General features: G+C 46.3%; 1 protein-coding gene across 1 annotated transcript in view; it reads left to right on the top strand.

The window, feature by feature from the left end:
- The window catches only part of LOC125953763 (uncharacterized), a 42,846-nt gene extending 25,750 nt beyond the window's left edge, over positions 1-17,096 (top strand). The window contains exons 4-7 of the mRNA XM_049683536.1: positions 3,649-3,791; positions 11,903-12,233; positions 13,941-14,055; positions 15,438-17,096. Coding sequence (XP_049539493.1) covers positions 3,649-3,791; positions 11,903-12,233; positions 13,941-14,055; positions 15,438-15,605 — 757 coding nt within the window. The 3' untranslated portion in view covers positions 15,606-17,096. The remainder of the gene's footprint in view (positions 1-3,648; positions 3,792-11,902; positions 12,234-13,940; positions 14,056-15,437) is intronic.
- Positions 17,097-20,105: the final 3,009 nt, after the last annotated feature.

A 20,105-nucleotide genomic window follows, 5' to 3' on the forward strand; every position in this document is an offset into this window, starting at 1 on the left:
ATCCGTTTGGTCAGTGGCGGTCTCACGAGATAAGTCGAGAAGCTTTCACGAGGTGAACCGCACCTTTCTCGATTCCCGGTGGCCCGAAGAGCAACAACAGCAGCAGCAGCAGCAGCAGCAGCAGCAGCAAAAACAAAGGCGTTGACGGTTACGGATTTTCGGAACAGTTGCTTGGCCTGCTTAGCTTGGTCGCGGCTGCTACAGAAACGGAAACGCGTTGCGTTGTCAGCCAAGCTGTCAGCGAAAGCCCGCGTTTTGCTCCCCGAGGACAAGCGCATATGTGGAACAACAACGTGCGGAATGAATAATGATAGCCGTGTGTGTGTGGCACAATGAGACAAATGTCAAGGGGCAGGAAAGACGAAAGGTAAAGTTTTTGTTTAAAAACACACTCACACACACACTCACGGACCTGCCTAACGGGCTCAGCATCATCAACGGCACGTGTCGACCGGTGGAATGAAGAGAGTTCCTATTCCTCTAGGCCCTTTAGACCACATAAGCACCTCCTGGCAGAAAGTCAGGAAGGACTGGAATTGAGTGTGTTGGTGTGTGTGTGTGTGTTTGTAGCAACATAAATTAAAAGCGAGTCAGAGAGAAACAACGAAGTAGCATGTGGGGTGTGATTCAATTTATGAAAATTTGCTAATGAAATTAACTCAATTTAAAAGGAGGTAATTTACCGGCACCGGGACTCTATTTGTGTGACACACACACACACACACCCGCTTATACGTACGTCCGTACGGTTCGTCATTATCAGCGTGCAATGTCCTGTCGTGATGGTCGCAACGAAACGAGAAAGTCGACGAGTTGTCCGGAATCGGAACCGGAAATGGTCTGGCAATTAGAAGAACACCGTTAAAACAGTGGCAATGTGTGTACACGTTGGTCGGCATCGGCACTTCCGCTACTGCTGTTGCTGCTGCTGCTATGACCAGCCCGGATCGAGGTCACACCGAGAGCATCGCAAACACAACACAGCGAACCGGGGGCGGATGGATGGGAAAGTTTACCAAAAAAGGGTTGGCCACAGAATGATTACCATACCTCCGGGCCCTTTGTGGGCGCTTCCCCCCCCCCCCCCTCCACCCCAAAGGTACCAGCTTCCGGGATATGTCAGGGATGATATGTTGAGACAAATTACACCATCATTTACCGTCCCAACCAATGCCTTTCCATCATCGTCTCAACTCAACCATCCTCATCATGATCATGCAACCCCACCCCCTTGTTGGGAGGGAATGAGGGGCAGTTGGTTCTACTCCCGAAATGAGTTTCACATCCGGTTAGAGACTTCTGCCGCAACCAACGAGAGGGGTTGAGGGGATGTTCAGCCATTTTTATGGGGGTCGTTATCAGATCATGAGGCGGACATGGAACGACGGTGAGGTGAGCAGCTTTGTGACATAATTAGTCGCGTGTGAATCAATAAATGTTTACATCCCAGCCCCGCACTCCCTCTTTTCCCCAGTATGGTTTCTGGAAATGAATAATTAAATTTTTGCTCTACTTGCGACATGACGTGGGGCGTGGGATGAGGACGCGCTTTTCCTGGAATTAATGATTGTACCGCGCGCCCATGTAATGGTCTAACATGTGCCGTGTTGGAATGTAATTGAGTTATTGGTCTGGAATTCAAATGCGAAATGCTAAAGGTACATGTTTCGGTTTTTTCTTTCGTTTTCTAATGAAAAATGAATAATTCTTGATTCATTACATTTGCAACGAGTAAACGTGTTGGATAAATTACAAGTTATCCATGGATGGATTTAGACATCCAAACTCGGATGCTAAGAAAATATCAACAATCAATTGGAGGGCAAGATCATCAATCGGGAAATACGAAAATATCCTCGAATACCTGTCAACTTATTCGAAAGAGAGTAGAAAGCATGGATGTCTAATCGAAGAGATCACCAGCATATTGCTGAACATGGATTGAAAACTCGTTTTGATTAGAAAATGCTCTCATTACCAAGCCAAACCAGAAAAAATAGGTAAGAAAATTGTTTCCATTTTTAAATTGCGTAATTCGTTCAGATGAGCTCTTTCAATTGAAGCTGCTTGACTACAAACCAAAATAGGAATGATGGAAATTAAATTATGGAACAATGACAACATGTGTGTATATTTTCAAATTGTATGATATTTTCAATGGTACTCGTGTTGTTTTGAAACGCTTGCAATTGGTAATTATGGCTCCATGAGGTCATGGATGAATTTCATTGTCTGCCCAACTAAATTATTGTTTACGCAGGATATTGTTGTTTCACACAGAATAACGATTTTTCATGGAATCGGAAATGGAAATAATGATAATGACATACCGAAGTAAACTCATGCTTTAGATTTATGAAAAGCATTAGTGAATGTACCAATTAATTGGGAAAGGTTAAAAAAGTAGTTGATTAAACCCATGAACCGCGATGGATTTTTTATTGTTCCTATCACAATACATCATCCTGAAAGCATAAAGGCTGTTGTCAATCTCATACAGAGAATGTCAGTACACCAAAAAGGGCCTTCCGCTCCGATGGCCACGACACGCACTTGATGCCACCCGGGAAAACGCCAAACAACCGGTTCCGACCACCAGGACCGACTTTATGCTCCAATTCATGCCCTAATTCTGTGATGCGATGTCTTATAACTCCGACAAACAGACATCAGAAGCCACCACCACGGTAAAACCAACAATCCGGGCAACGCATTTGACGGCCACCCATTTTCCGGGTTCTTCACGCTCCTCGGATTTTACGGCCCAACAACGTTTGGCGCCAGTCAGCTCTGGTGCCGTCCAGCGGGGCTTGCCAACGGGGCGCCAGAATGGCTAGCCGATGCTCATTATACAGTAAATCAATTCAATCAACCCGTCGCCGTCGCGCAGTCTGCTGCGTAGAAGCTCTCTCCCTTTCTATCTCGGCCTCGCTCTCTGCGCTGGCACTAGCAGCATCCCTAACACAGGCCTAACATCCTGGCAGGCAGCTTCTCAGTTGCCCTACATCGCTCCGTGGCGGTAGTTTCGGAAATGAGGGCACGCACACGACGGCTACGACATGGAGTCTGGCGCCAACCGTTCCGACGCCACAGCGCCAGAGTTTATCGGTTGTCTGCAAAAACGGCAGCAAAAAGTAGATGCTTGTTCGTGCTAAACCGCGTTGACCTACTGGATATGGTAGCGAAAGGGATGATGCAGCTCGCTCTTCCTCCTCCTCCTCCAAAAAAAACTGTCCCTTTCTCTTCATTAGAGAAGCTGCTGTACTATGGCGTCATACGAAATACGGTGACGCCATCCACCATCGTATGTTTGCGCGTCATACGCGCTAGTGAAAGTGCGCATAATCTAGGGCAATAATGATTGCCTCTTGTTTTCGATAAACACGACACGCTAAGTAATCGCATTAACGAGGGATTTTCAAGAACCGGAGAGGTTCCACCCCCCCCAACATTATCTATTGTGCGATCCACATCAACTGTCAACCTTTCGCGCTCGTGATGGACGAATGGATACGCTAGCTAAACGCCAAACATCGTCACACCAATTACTACCAACCACTGTGCTCGCATTAACCCGCGCTTAGCGCGCTGTTAACGACAGTCTATTTGTGTTCTTACCCTCCTCTACTCTTCTGTTTTTCCACACAGTGATCTGCACGCGGGACTGCACTGCATACGCAGCTACACCAGACGCTGCATGAATATTCATCAACGGGATCACTTCAACAAACTCTACCACGGCACTAATGAAGTGATACACGAGCTGTGCGAGGAAGGATCTTATCAGGAAGGCACGTACGTATTGTAATAATTATGTCAGTCAGTGTTTCTCATCTGTGGTTTTTCGTTTTTTGTTTTGTGTCCGTTCTTCCTTTCCCTTCATTGTTACCGTTCTGTTGACGCAGTGTTTTCATTATTAGATTAGGTATACCGATTGGCATAAGTTTTTTCTTATTTTCCACTAATCAACAAATATTTGGAGAAGCTAACGTTCTCTTCAAACATCATTTTTGTAACTAATGCTTTGTTGGGAGGGCTTATGTTTATTCGGTCCTTTTTTTAAGGTTTTTTTTGTGACGAGTCATTTTAACTGTATTTTTTGTCTGAAATTTCGATTAATCTAAAACCGTTAAAAGAAATGTGACCGTAATTTGAGGATTATTTTACAAAAACAACATCCATGGAATTAGTTCCAGGGAGAGATGTCTTGAAGAATCCCCTTTCTGCGGAAAACACAATTACCGAGAGGAGCTGCAAATCGATACTCTTTGGTTAGATTAAGAGTTTTTTTTCTGGTAGCTATGTTGAGGTTTTGTTAAAGTTTTTAAATTTTTTGCAGCATATTGAAGTGATGATTTTTGAACATGCCTTCAAAATAACGAGTGTTACAAATTGTCTAAAAAAAAGTGTCATCTATTTTAATAAAAACTCGACGGGTTCAGCTGACAGATTGTTTGCAAATAGAATGTTCAAAACTAATGTAGTAAAATTTTTTAGTAAAGTTTTAGAAAAATGGCTTAAAAGTAACGAAATGCATTAAGCACAATGTACGTTGCGCGATTTGTCATAAATCAAACTCATTTTCAGATTTCCTACAATTGATCCATCATTTTTATCCATTTCTTTAAAAAGATTTTGTAATATAAATGTAGAAAAATGTGAAGGAACATATAACTATAATAAATTAAATGTCTACGCTCTTAAACAAATCAGAATCAAAATGAATGTATCATTTAACAAGGCTCCACATAATCTTACAATGTTCCCCATAAATCATCAAACACCTTGATAGGCGATACATTACGGAGCCACCCGAAGTCCCTTTAAGCGACTACACTACACTAACCATCTGCGAATTGATCATTAGCAAAGACCTCGCCTCGCCGTCCTTGTCGTCGTCGTCGTCGTTCACCGATTCCATCGGAAATCACGCTGATTATCTTGGGTAAACTTTTTCACTCTCGCTCATTTAGCCTAGGCAGGACAAAGACGTTCCTCTTGCCTCACCAAGCGATCCGAAGCTAACCAGTCAGCCGAAGGAATTATCTTTCAGTCAAGCCGCGAGCGTGAACGAGAAGCGACGCTGTTTTTTTTTGTTTGCCTCGTTGTTTTGCCTTAATTAGCTGTAATTGAGCTGTTTTCATATTCAAGTGGCTTAACACTGCACCGACCGGACGATGAAGTGGTGCGGGGTTACCACTTTCACGCGGTCGTGGACCATCATCGCCGTCTAGTGGTAGCAGGGCAAGGTTCTAGCGTCGCTCTTATCGAGCTGGTGGAGTGTTTGCCGTTGCCGTTCACCTGATTCTATTACTCCTGCTGGTGTGGGATGATGGTAGTTTGGCGAACCGCACGCCACTATTTCCTTTTCGATTCGTTTCGTCCAAAGTCGAGACTTAGCTCAGGGTTCGGGGCTTACGAAGCGAGTTCTATGCTTATGCTGGGTATGTTGTTCGTTGCGCTGCATCGTTCGCTGGAGTGCTGCTTTAGCTTGACGGCCGCCACCACAATCCTGGAGGCGTTGAGCGTTGCGTTTAACGAGAAAACTTTCGCCTCCTCATCAACAAATTGCCGACGAAAGTGTTTCCCGCCCACCGGTGAGTGGCTCAATTGGTGTATCATCGGATTGATTTAGTCGACCGGCTTTTTTTTTGTTGTGCTGGCCGTACGATTATGATGAGGTGGTAGAGAAGGGATCATAATTCTGAAAAGGGGATAAACGAGTTACTGTTTGGGTTTTGCTGTTCGTGAACATTGGAAGCCCCTTTTTGCCGGCGGTTAATCGCCTTTGCAGTAGATGAAGTTTTTCAAGAATGCACCAAGTGATAAAACTCATTTTGCGCTCGTTATGCTAGTTGATTAACATATTTATAATGACTCGCAAATTTGATCCCACTGACGAGGGAGCAGAAAAGGAGGTAAATGAAAAAGAAAGAAAGTAAGTAGTACTTTTTTTCGGCTTTAACTGATGATCCAAACGATGTTCATGGTACTACACCCGTGGTCGATGTGTATTCATATAAGTTATTATCATAAATCAAGGAATAATTATTCGTCAAAAATGGATCGATTCCATTTAATTGCTGCCATTACTTTATGCAATCGTGGCGTAATAAAGTGTTTTAAAGAGAAATCATATGATTTCTTCGAAAATTTTCACCGGCGAAACCACGTTTTAAAACTAGAAGATCCTGAAATTTTAAACGATGCTCTCTTTCATCTTTTTGACAGAGCTGCCTTGAGCTTTTGATATTTTTCATTGTTGATAAAATTGAACAACTTTAAAAAAAACAGCTCAGAACTGCAAACTTGTCTAGTGATGGTTGTAAATAACACAAATGCATAGATAATGATACTATAGATACCTTTATCGCCGGTCAAAAAAGTGTATGACAAGATCGAGATGGAGGCGCATGGTGATCGATGGAGGCGCCTGGTATTCCGTAAAAAAGGTTTTATATTCAAAATTTTCAATTAAATACTCGAAGAATTATGAGATTGAAATATATTATAATTCTATGTTCTTTAAAATTCACTTTAGAAGAAATTTGGTATCCTGAGCTAAAACATCCTGTAGCTCTTATCTTGCCGGAAGTTGCTCTTTCATATTCAAAGAAAATTTCTCGGAATAAAAAAATAATCTATCGAGGCACTCCAACATTCCAGACACCTGCTGGGCGATGCACTGTTCACAGAAATATCCTAGCAGTAGCAGTCCCCCAGCTCGGCATAAAAGAACCTGAGCAAAAGGCTGTAACTTCAAACGGATGGTCCGGATTATCAATAACCTACCAGTCGTCCGGGCGTCCGTGACAACGCCATCCCGGCGGCCATCGTCTGCGTAGCGAAAGATGCACGAACATCTTAGCCGGCACGGAGCACGAAGCCATCAGTGACCACACTTGGCCGGTACATGCCGATGAGCAACGGACAATGGCGGATGGTCTCCATCGGTCTCCAGCAATGGAACCGGCTACCTTCAAAAGGATGCACATCCGTTGACAGACCGACGTAAAAGCTGAACTGGACACGATACAAAGGCATACCTTTGCCAGCTGTATGCTTATCGGCCCGGGGAGGTTGCACCAACCAGCGCTGTAAAGCAAAGCGCAGCAATGGAAGGACGGAAATCTTATCAATTTTCCCCTGACTGATGATATCCTCCATTTCGGAGCGGAGTGTCACGTAGCCAATATCACACGTTCGTTCCAGTCCGTACGACTGTGTGGCTAATGTGCAGCTCCTGCTTTGTGGGTGCCACCACGGACACACCGAACGATGCCATGACTCTGACAGACGATGACCGATGTGCGCCGTATACGTCATATCAACCGCCAACGGTCCAACCGGTTCAACCGGGACGGGGAGAAAGCTGAAAGAGGAAAAGCTTTTTCATATTTTCATTCCCTTCCCTTTCTTTGTCTACCTCGCTGCAGTGACCGTGCACAATGTGAATCCGATTTACGCTCCTGGCACCTTTAAACCTGGATTTATATGCAGCCAAACCCCAATAGCATGAAGCCAATATTTCAAATCTGTCACTTATGGCCGCCGGCCCCTACCGAACAGGGGCCAATAGTTTGAAGGGCCAATGTTTACGGGTAGAAAAGGGCCTATCTGGTTGTTGCGGTGGCATATCAGCAACATGTCCATCGAATCGGTTCTCCATCCCCCTCCCAGCGGAATGGATATCCTTTGATTCGATTTCCGGTTTTCGATCCCCGGGGCCATCGCTGCCGCTTCTGCCAATGATGATGATGATGATTTCGGTCACGGTGCATGCTGCTGATCGAATTCTTTCAACGATGACCACGTGGCCATCGCCACCGGCGGACACTAGTATGCTGTTCTTTCTTCTAATGTGCAACGGCACGGAATTCGGACCGACAGGACCACGGAGAACGTGCTGCTGACGTACCGACACTGCACAGTCCCTTTAATGGAGTGGATCAATTCGTTTAGTCTGGCTATGAATGGCGAAAGAGCGCCAAACCGTCATTATCGTGGTGCCATCGTGGAAACGCGATAAGGAGCAGCACGCGTTGGTGCGCGCTGGCATCGTGACATCGTTGAGGGGGGGTCCGAAATCCGGTCGAATGCAATCCTAGGGAGCGCTGAATGGAGTTATTCCAGACCTCGCCCCTTTTTGGGGGTAGAAGACAACCCAGCACGAGCTGCAATCATGCGAGTGGAATGACAGATATGCTAGCATCCGTTTTGATGCTCCTTCCTCCAAATCATCCCCACACAAAACGAACGAAACGTTTGGCATCAATCGTGCGGTGGATTTAACTTCGTTCGAGGTTGTGAAATTACCTTCTCGCGATTGAATTATTAGATTAGCTTTTGTCTGCGAAAGCAGGATTTTTGGTGAGCGCATTGGAGGAGAAAGATATTATAAGGGTCCAGTACATGGCTGCAACTTTCACTTGCGGTGAGTTGTTATTGACCTCTTGATATTTGTATTTGAACTTTTTACTGATGCACGAATACAACATTACTTTTCAAAAATATGAACAGCATGCAATTAATGACTGTTAAATCGATATTTCTAGCCTGGATAATGAATAAGGTGATGATGCAATTGCATTTCATGTTTTCTGCACTCATACATGGCCGCTATTGGAATGCTGCGTTCAGATGCAGATACATCCTTTCTTTTGTTAGGTTCGGAAACATAAATTTGTCATTTAAAGGCATAACAAATTGTTCGCGGTGCTAGCGGTATTCATCTTTGGTTTGTAATGCTTTTGATTTACAACCACCGGGGGTGAAAGTTTAAATTTGAATAATTAGTATTTTTTATACGATTGTGACAAACAATTGAAAAAAAATATTCAATTATTTTATTTATATTTTCTAAGAACTATCTTTTTTTAAATTGAAATATCAAACATTGCAACATACTCTGAAACCTAACATTTTTCATTTAGTTCTACTAAACAACTCATACATACGAATTCAAGTTTATCAAAAGCAAACTTAGCAAGAAGCAGTTCTCAGCGATTAAGCTACGTGCATCGCCACCATTTAATGTTGGTTGGTTCCATATTTTGAAGCGATTTAATGCTGCCACAACCGTTAATCTCGCTTAATCGTTAATTAAGCTCATTTTACATATTTTTCTGGCAAATATGATTGATGAACTTGTTTACAATCGCCCATTTACACGCTCGGTAGAAGCATACGCACGGAAGCCAATTTTTCGTTCGAGCAGAAAACATGTTGACCAAACGTGCTCGAAAACCATTCCATCTCGCTGGCTGCAAATCACATGCTCCAGCTGGCAGGAAAATAAAAAGTTCTCCTCACCAAATAAAAATGTGTACAACCACCGACGCCACCGAACAAAATGGCCTCAACTGGCGAAGAGCGAACATCGTTTTCCACGCAGCAAAACTTTCGACGTGCATGGATGGCACGACGCGAGAAAATCTGTTTTCTCAATGAGCTGCAATCTGAGCGAGATTTGTTTTAATTTTTCCCTGAAAAACCCCAACCCTCATCCTCACCCCCGGAAGAGCCAAAACCACCAAACAACAAGCTCTTCCTCCGGTGATCCAATCCCGAGAGTTCACCCATTCCACCTGGGTACCGTTTCGGGGAAGAAGTGTTTAAGGCCGAAGCGAAAGTTACCTTTCATTTCCATCTCATTTGGCCCGTGATTGGACACGTCACGGAGGAGAGTTTTGCAAAGTTTTTCCCGCTGGTCTAGCCATCTCCGAAGCGAAGAGGAGGAGTGTGAGAAGGAGCGTGGAGTGGAGGCTCAATGGTCAATTAGCAGTTCAGTGGAACGAGAGAACAACTTGATACCGGCTACTACTGCTTTGCTCAATCTGTTCTCTGCCAATCTCAACCGGCAGCTGCTTGAGTTGTCCGCGGTTGGATGGTTTTTCTGATTCGTGGTGGTGGTCCATGACATTAACACGTGGTTTCTCCGGCACCGCTCGCCCTCTAATGATCCGCCGACCGACGACGACGACTACGACGACGACGACGACGGTTGAGTCAAGTTTATCGAGAGCAAATGGCCACAGCAAATACGCGAAACACGAAACCAAAAACCTCCATTTCCAGCGACTCCGACGGTGACCCATTCGGTAGTGATTGCGTTCTTGCGCAATGCGGAAGTGGTCACACACACACACACACACACACGTCCACTGCTCACAGACATCTCGCACCTTCGCACGCGAGACGAGTCGAGAAAAGGGAAACATCACCAAGTAAGGGATTATCTGTTTAATTATAAGCCGTTGCCATGTTTGCTCTGAAAGGGAATCGCTTCAGTCGTTTTGAAAACGTTCGCTGACGTTGCCCCGCACCGTCAACTGTGTCTGCTAATTAGCAGACGAGCAAAGCTTTCACAGTTGTTCCTGTATGCTGTATGAATGCTGTACGAGGAAGGTGAAGATAAAAATATCTCAAAAAGTGAACATCCCCACGTACCACCGGTTCAGGAGTTCTCTGGAAGGATATTTGAAGCGGAAAGAAACATGTGCAATGCTCAGCCCTTTTTTGCCAGGTCGATGGAGGAGGAGAAAACCTGTTACTAAGCGGATAATGGTTAGCCAGGTTATTACAATTATCCTGCTAACTGGTTGGTTGGTAAAGAAGATTTGCTCAACAACTCTGTTTACGCCTCGGTGTGCTACTCCGCTTGGTAGTTTATCAAACTTCGCTCACCGCACCACTAGGATTAGCAACTGTCTGTAAAGGCGTATCCTTATATTGGGTAAACATTTATCAAGAAATTACTTTACTTAGTACGTACGCACCGTTGCACAAACGCTGCTTCCAAACTAGCAACACTTTTAACAGCTGACAACCTTAGACGATGGAGTGACGCAAACGACTGAGAGAACTATCATACGCTATGTCTACTAGATTGGTAGAGCCGCAGACTACTCGCTTACTTCTTTTCTCACAACTGCGCTCACTCAAAAGCAAGGGTACATTGATGAACAGATCCGAATGGAATGAAATGGATTTCCATGAAGCCGAAGCAAAGTCTACAGCAATGATTATTCAGTCAGGCGTGTACGACAACCATAAAGTGCGGATAGAGGGAATGCACCCGCTTAATCATACTCTTGTCAATCGTATATCTTGTTTAACACTTTTAATCATGTCACTCTCGTGAGTCGAAGTCGATACAGATCATCATGTGCATCATGGCCGTAGTGTGGTGTATGCACTCGTCCTCACCAGGTGCAGCACCGTCTGCAAAGCCTCCCCGAGACAGCATGAGTCGTAGCTAGCCTTGAAACATTGTCGTCGTCGTCGTCGTCGTCGGTTCTACGGCTAATCCACCTGTTTCCACTCAACTGACTCGGAAAGCATGCTTTTGTGTTCTGCGAGAGATCGGCATGTGTGTGTGTGTGTGCTTGTGTGTGCCTTGTGGTTACGGACTAGATTATGAGCCTTTGGCAGGAAGTCCGGAAGGGTAACTACAACGAGCAAAATCATGCTAGAAGATGGCGTTAGGTGCCATTCTCCATAAGTAGCAGTTCCGTGTCTGTCCTTTGTGGTTTCGGCTGTTGTCTGCATTTTCGTCCGCCGTCTTTCATCTAATCGTACTGCAGGGTCATGTCCTGTCATGGCTGTGCTGTTTGGTCCTTTCTCATCCCTTTTAGCTACACGAGCCTTTCTCGTCCCTTTTTCTTTGTGTTACGTCTGACACCATATCCATGTTCCCAATAAGTAGCGTCACAAACTGTCGATATTTCAAAGGTCATATCGAAGAGAGAGTATATTTAACATATTCTATTCTCGGAGATTCTAAAGTACCCCATATTCTTATCTATTGCTTTATTCTCTCACTCTCTTTTCATTTCTGTGCAATACTGGACCTGGATGCATATCCGTTCCCGGACGTTCCCGACCATCACACGCCGAACAGACTTTCTTAGGCATGCTCCGTGCATGCGGCACGTAAAGAAGGAGTACGAGGTGTGTGCAACGCGCTACCAGAGCACCATGTCCAAGATCGGTCAGGCGGCCGCAGCCACGACGACATCGACAACGTCCGCCGCCTTCCAGTACCATATAGGCACGACGATGGCGACACATCCGGCCTACAGCAGCAACAGCAACAACAACGGCGGTGGTAGTAGTGGGTACTATCCGGGTGACGTAGGCCAGCAGCATCATCATCACCATCGGAACCATCCCAACAACAGTACGAAACATGCCGAGGATGCCGAAGAGGAACGACTGAAAACGGTTTGCTGGTAAGTACCCGGCATCAAGCATCCCGGTAGCTGGCATGTTTCGAGATCGAGAAGTCCAAGAACTGGAGAGCCAGTTTTGGGAACCCCATTCACTGTTTGATTGTTTCAAGACCCTCATCCCTATCAATCCATCATTTCCAATCATCGCAACTTTCACATGTTTTGGTCCCACAAATTGTGACCTCCCCGGACAGTTCCCGGTGGGCAGTTGCACACCGCTCAACCGAGATTGTGTCCGGGGACACGGTAACAAAAAAGCCACAAACGCACAGAATGGAAGACGAGTTCCGACGAAATTGACTCGCTCCGTACGGCGAGCGTTCTTTCCCGGGCTGTGTAACTCATCGTCCGAGGGGGCTGAAAATGGGCTTCACTATCGAGGCCGAGAAAACCCGGGGCCAAAACCAAACCTCCAGCGCCGCACCCAATCATTCCACAACGAGCCTCCATTAGCCGGAATGTGAAGCCGTGAACAACGAGCGACAATAAGACGGTTTGGCCGGGGGCGGGAAAATGAGACCGGCGAGGCAATCAACTTTATTGTTTCACACGAACGAAATGATGACCACCACGGCCACGACCACGACGGCGCGTGTCAGTTTACTGTGACAATGCAGCATCATTGTCCCGGACCACCGCCAAACCAACCGGGCAGCATTCCCGGGCTGCTGCTGCTGATCGTTGAATTTTCGCCACCGTTTTCGCTCCGTCTCCATTCTTTTTCGACGTTCCAAACGGACCGAGCTGAGGCTGAGACAGCAAAATGGACGACTATGCCCACCGGAATGACCATTCAATTTCGAGGTCGAGGTCTGTCGAGGCATCGCATCAGTCTTCGTCGGATAGGGTATGCTGCGCTTCAATTCCCGGATGTATCGTTTCCAAATTAGGGTGTTCGCACCGCACCGGCGGTGGCCACCGAATTCGATTCCCTTTTTTGAGGCCCTTCGCCATGCGCCATTGCTGGTGGGGCATCCTGGTCGCGTCAGTTTAGTGCCCATTATCGGAACGAATTGGAAAATCATCAAATTGCCATCTAATCGATAATGGTGCGCGTCGAAGCGGCAGTAGAGCGAGAAAGTGAAACAGTGTCTGTTGTTGTTGCTGTTGTTGCTGCGGTGGCTTTTAGTGGACAATCATTGCACGGAACACATGTCCAAACTCATCAACATCTTTCGGTCAAAGACAACTTGGAAGCATCGAATTAAAGACACATCCACGGCATGAGCCTTCAACTTAACGCATTACTCGACGTAGGAGGAATCGCGATAGAACCGTCGAAGCACAGCATACCGGAACATCCCGGAACATCCCGTAACATAATCGTTCATCTTTGGTGAAGTAGCATCACCATCGCCAGAATGTAGCACCTTCAGAAGATTCTCTTCAGTGGCCTGTGCCTTACGACACCAAGACTGTGTATCGCTCTTCCCGTCAATTGCATCCTCTCTCTCCACTGCTTATTTCCCGTCAATTTCACACCGATTACACGCTACACCGGGCGCGCACCGTCAGATGCCATGTATTTACCTTCATCTCCAGATGGAAGCGGATGCAGCGGATGAGCTGTGAATTCGCCGTCCGCCATTCGGTCCATTCCGCACCGCACAGTGTTTCCTCTTTCTCTCCCGTTCCTGCAGACATTGGATGCTACTAAACGGTTCTCTGCTTCTTCTTCTTCTTCTTGTCGTTCTTCTCGCTTTGCAGTGCATTCCAGCGGTACATGCAGTGCTCGGAGTTTACCGTGAGGCAGGCGTGCGGTGACCAGACGGCGCTTTTCACGCGCCGATTCCTGGACAAGATGTCGGACACGCTAATGCGGGTGAGTATGTGTTCGAGCGCCACTCGAGTAGGATGGATCTAGTAGTCAATGCTAAATCGTATTGTGGCAAGACATTGGGTGGAATGTGATTACAATACTGTCGCCTCGGAACCTGCGAAGGTTGTCATAAAGTTAATCTACCCCTTTGACACTCCGGAATTCCCAATCCCCACCCCTCTTTAAATCCTCCCTTAAGCCCACGTTAAATCGCTTCGATCCAATTAAACAATTTGGTAGTCCTGACGTCCATTGCGCGTCTCCCTTCATCATATAATGTGCTCCTCGTGTAGTAGGATATGCTTACAACACACTCGTCGTTGGTGCTGATGGTGGTGAATACCATAATGGTCCTACACACTACTCGATTCCAAACCAACGGGACTCGAACGACCCGGGTGAAGCGTGAAATCGCGATGAATAAAACATAGTGAACCTCTCGCCTCCACTGAAGGGGGTGCGTGCAGATACAGTTCACAATATGGGTTTCGCCGAATGGGCAACTCCATCCCTCCGTGATAGACCGCGTGTTGTGCGTGCATTGTGCATTGTGCACTAAATTCGAATGGCACAATGGTAGCCACCCCCTGCCGCAGGAAAATGCAGGAAACTCTCGATCGTCTGTCGTCGAACATACGAGGAACATTTTCGGCGAGGAGGGAATTTTCCCTTGTTTTTATTTTTGGTCGATGTTGCTTGCTTTCATTATTATTTCATTGCGGCCTATGATGCTGCTGCTGCAGAGGCCCTACATATTGCATCGCACAGTAGCACCAGCAACATAAGCATCGCACAGTAGCACCGTATTTCCGTTGGCGTGGTCCGGTACCGGTACCAGCGGTGGCATGATTTATGCTAACCTCGCGCTCCCCTCGATTCCCCGTCCCGGTTTTTTGGTGACAATGAGTGCGTCCCCGTCTCCCCGATTTCAGTTTGGCGTCAACATTTCCCGCACACATTCGGGGATGTGTGCTTCCATGCGTGTGTATGTGTGTGTGTTCGCTAACCATTTTCTAAATCATTTCTCCTCCTCCTCCTCCTCTCCCAGGAGAGCTTCCAAATAAACATGGTTTCGAATTTTCGAGAACCTCGCCACCAGCCCCAGTGACACCGTCGGTTTTTGCTAATTTTGGGCACACTGATGTTGGTCGCCACAGAATGTTCAATCACCCCTGCTGCCGCCTTCCTCCTACCCTCCCTTCCTGCCATTCTCTCGCTTTTGTCCGAGGCCGTGTTACAAAAAGGAAGAAAAATAGTAAATACATTCCTACCAATTACACACACACACAAACGCACGCATACACACACGGAAAACTCACTAACCTCTATCTTCTATTCTATTTCACGTTTTTCCCTCCCCATGAAACGAACCAACCGGAAAACAGATGCACTGCGTCGATTACACACCGGAAAGTGGCAAATGCCGGGATTACTTCAGCTCGAGCGCACGGCCGGCGGTGATGACGGCGAACGGTGTACTGGTGGCTGCGGTGGCGGCCAGCAATGTGCTGGTGATGTTGCTGCTACTGCGGCAATCGAGCACATTTATTTAATCACCAGTGTCGATCGCGGATGATCTTCATGCACTGCACGGTTACCATCAACACCAGCCAGGACGTCGACGCCAGCAGCAGCAGCAGCAGCCGGAGGAGGAGGAAGAGGAGGAGGAGCGACAGGAACGACGGAAGCGGCACACGAACCAACACCGTCGACGATGACGGCTTGACGTCGATGAGCCGGATGAGTTTAAACAGGAGACAGGAGCAGCAACGATGCAGATGCATTTTACTAATGAGGCAAGCGGCAACAAGCAAACACACCTCACGTGAGACGGTGCGGGACGCGCGGGGTGCGGGAGTGGGAAGAAAAAAGGGCTCACAAGGGACAACAAGGGGCGGGGGGGTGAAGTACGTGGCCAGCGCACCGCGATGCCGATGCGCTAAATGCAAATGTAACGGCCAACCTTCCCGGAACGGCGAACCACACTGGCTGACCACAGGCACAGGCTACAGTACTACACCTCCACACACACATACACACACATACGATGTCGATGCGGTGCGGAACGAAAATGTAACAAAACTATGTTCACTGTCCGCCGGAGTTCGCAGGTTACAAAAAAAAAAAACAAAGGGGAAGAGGAGAGAAATTATGCGAAAAAATGTGAGCTTTATCTGCCTCTCCTCCTTCTTTCCGGACAGCCTTGAGCCTCCATTTTCTGATCCTCCCCGGACTACTTTGTTAAGTTTCTCGTTTGTTAAATTCACTCAAACCGTTTCCGTTCCAACACGATTCCGCAAACCGCGTCTGGCCGTTAAATGTTGATACTAGACGGCTACTTCTCCTTGGGGGAGGGAGCACAATCTTACATTTGTAGAAAAAAAGAAGAAGAAGAAAAGGTTAAAGGAGAAAGGTAGGATCAGAAGATTTCCTTACGCTTCTGCCGTTGTTTCTGTCGGCTCCGATCGTTCGTTAAGTTTTCGTTATAAAGCCAAGCGTATCATTATTTATTGTCAGCAAAACGTTTCAAAAATATTACCATCTCGCCTCTCTTTCTCTCTCTCACTCCTTTTTCATTCTCTCTTGTGCTCTTGCAAAACGAAAACTCTGCCTAACTAACTTAACCTCTAATTCCAATTTACGCTCACGCCTACTATGCTTAAGAAAAAGTTCGCTAGATCGTTTTCGTTTCTAGGCTGGCACAGCGGGGAACGCGCGGGCATCCGATCCGATTTGTTAATCCTTCACTAAAATAGTATATGAATGCAGATGATGGCGATGTAGCGAACGAGAGAAAGAGATAGAGAGAGAGAGAGTGAGCGAGGAGAGAAGATGAAGCGTGTGAATAGGAAAAGTACGAGTGGGATACATGTGTAAAGAAGTGTGTAAGAGGTAAGGAAAGTAGTGAAAAAGTGAACTAATAATTAACCTGGAAAGAGATACGAAGCACAGACACACAAAGACACAAAGAAAAAGACAGAAAAAAGCGCATAAACTGATGAATAAAGGAAGCAACAGGAACTGTACTGTACACCACAACTGAACTGCAACGCTGCAACGCTGTTAAAGCGGAGTACTCATTCCATTTAAAGACACTCGGAAAGAAATCCTGCATATCGAATATGGTCCGCATTGTTTTGGGTCCTCATTTTCAGCCAATTCAGCGAAATATGGTCAACGAATTCACAATGCACAATGCACGCGGCCGCTGCGCCAGTGTGTACTGTCGGTATTGGGTGCCAATTATGCCATAATTTAATCAGAGGAAACCCACCTCACCCCCCGGTTCCCCTCCGTTCAACCGTTCCGTAAATCAATTTTAAATAATGGCAAACATGAAAGCGAACAAGTGTAACATTGTTCCCGTGCCCCGTGCGCTTCCCTTCGCTCACCGCCCTCCCTCTTTCCACGACCGATCGTATCTGCAAATCGTTTAAAGAACGCATAGGATATTTGTCGAAGCGATGCTGAGGGTGTGCCGGTGTGCGGGAAGGGACAGTGCGCAAAACCCAATATTTTACTCACATAACGCTTGGATTACTTTCCATTCGATCAGTCGCGAATGGTTCCGCGACATGATTGGCCTGGCAGTACGTGCGCACCCGACCCTCGGTCGCCATCGACCATCGGTGCTGAGGATTGAACAAAGTTTTCGTTTGGAAATACGAATGGAATGCGGCACCGGGCCAGCGGTTCCAGCCGTGAGAATGGGTTTAGGTTCTATTTCCCGTTCCCACGCTAAAGCTATGTGTGTGTGTGTGTTATTGGTATTCCATCCCTTTAAGGGCCATTGCGTCACGTGTTTTGCATTTTATTTGTTCCCAGACAACTTCTAATTGAAGTGTTGAGTCACAAACGGACCAGTTCGCGGTTATTAAAGTTAAAGTTTTCGAACTGATTGAAGATACAGTTTTTTGTTAAAATTTTGTGGCATACTATGATTTGAAAAACCAATTTATCACTAGCAAAGCATAGTTGCCTGTTGGCCACTCTATGGAATGTTCTATTTGTCAATTCTCCTGCAACACTGACAAACTCACATTCTGTAGCATAGTTGAGCAAAAAAATGGAACTAACGCATATTGAGTTTGGCCTTTGTTTGAATTCCATTAATCGTTTTAATATTTCGCAACAAACGGTTTGCTGCCCCGGGCAGCCACATTCATGAATCGAAACATTTAGTTTTGTTCACACATCCGACACACGGAATCTAATCAAAGATCTATCAATCAAATTAATACATTTACATCAATTTGTCTAACAATAAAACAAACACACACACGCAACCCCAGCACTCCATTGAATGGTGTTGAAGTGAAAGCAAAACCACAGTTTGTGACTAACGAAACCTACAAAACGGCCACCAGACGGGGGGTAACACGATGAAACAATTGCACTTTTTTCTGCTGCCTGCCTGGACGTAATAAAGGACTCTCTCGCACACATGAGCACATGATGTGATGGTTAGCTGAATGAGGGAATAAATCAGCAAAGCAACCCCCCCCCCCCCCCCCCCGGCTTTGGGACAACCATCCCGACCATCGATCACACGCGCACGTGTCATGGCGTGCTGCGGTGGCGTCGGAGTTGGCTTAAACAATGCCCCGTTTGGAGTGCAGTCAGCGGGGAGCAACAGTACAACAACCGGAACAAAAGAAAGAGAGAGACAGAGTGCATAATATGATACACAAAGCAACATGCTGTCGACATGAGAATGTGCACATTACATACGCAGAATGTAGCAGGAAAAAGAGGGACCTCAAACGGTGCCCACAAACGAACACAAAACATTCAAACAAACTGAGCAACAACAACAACAAACTGACAAGCGGAAACAAGGCAACCGCTCGTCGCAGTGCCGCCGACGACGACGACCGCTGTTGATTGGAACCTAATGCAACTTTGAATGTGGTTTTGTTGGAAACTCTCTCTCTCTCTCTCTCTCTCTCTCCCTCTCTCTCGCTCTCTATAACTCGTTCTCGCCCTACCTTTTTGTGGCTTTGTGTGAAGCTAAACTTTTAGCCAACGTTGTGTGGCCGACAAACTTCTAAACGTGCCTCAGCATTAGACGCCTCCATTAGAAGGGAAAAAGGTAGAAGGAAGGATTTTTTTTGTTTATTTAATTATTTAGCTCAATCATCGGACTGAGTGGATCAAAGGGATTGAGTTGCACTCCAGAGTGCAAGCTGAACCGGAATGGGGAATTCACACACAACAAGGGACCGGCGGCGCCCGGAATATACTACGAAAAGACCTGTTGAAGTCTACTAACAGGCGAACGGACTGATTATCTGGTCAGCCGCCCACGTGTACTCAACGTAAATGGCCGGGCGATGGCCATTTCTGGAGGTGGAAAAAGCGAGAAGCAAGGGTTTTGGTAATTGTTTTTGCAACTTTCCCCCTTCGGTAGCACTAGACGGCTGTATCACATGTTAGTTTGTGGGTGAAAAGTGTGCGCTAAGTCCAAAAAGAAGACCCTTCCTCGTATCAGTTTCACGGTTCACTCGCCGGGAGAGTCTCGCCCGCACGTCCACAAAAACCGCGTCCGAAAGGGCAGCGAAAGCAACCAAAGACAAATAACACCAAGTTGCTTTATTTGTGTTATACAGGAAGTTTGCCGAATTTAACGCACCCTTTCCCTTTAACATCCTCAACAACACGCGGTTGAGCAGCACGAGGTGCTTGGGAGAGGAAAAACAAACCCAAACACACCCCTAAGGGCTTTTCTAGGTGTGCTTCCTCAGTCATCTTAAACACCCCTTTTAGGTAAACACTGGTGGTGTTCATCAACCGAATGCGAATGGCTGACAGTGAGACATCCTTGTTAAGTGTAAACCAAACATGACCAGAGAAACTTTAGAGCAGGTATCAAAAAGGGACTCAGAAGATACACCCGAGGACTCGTCGTCCTCGTCGTATCGCTTCTAAAAGATGAAGCAGGAAGGAAAACAATTTAAAATTTCTTCAAAATGTTAATGTCTTGTCGCAACAAAGTTTGGACCCCTCTGCCTCTGAAGATCGTTCTCTGTTGGGGTTTACAGTCATCATAGCGT

This window comes from Anopheles darlingi, chromosome 3 (genome assembly GCF_943734745.1).
Source record: "Anopheles darlingi chromosome 3, idAnoDarlMG_H_01, whole genome shotgun sequence".
In the NCBI taxonomy this organism is placed as follows: domain Eukaryota; kingdom Metazoa; phylum Arthropoda; class Insecta; order Diptera; family Culicidae; genus Anopheles; species Anopheles darlingi.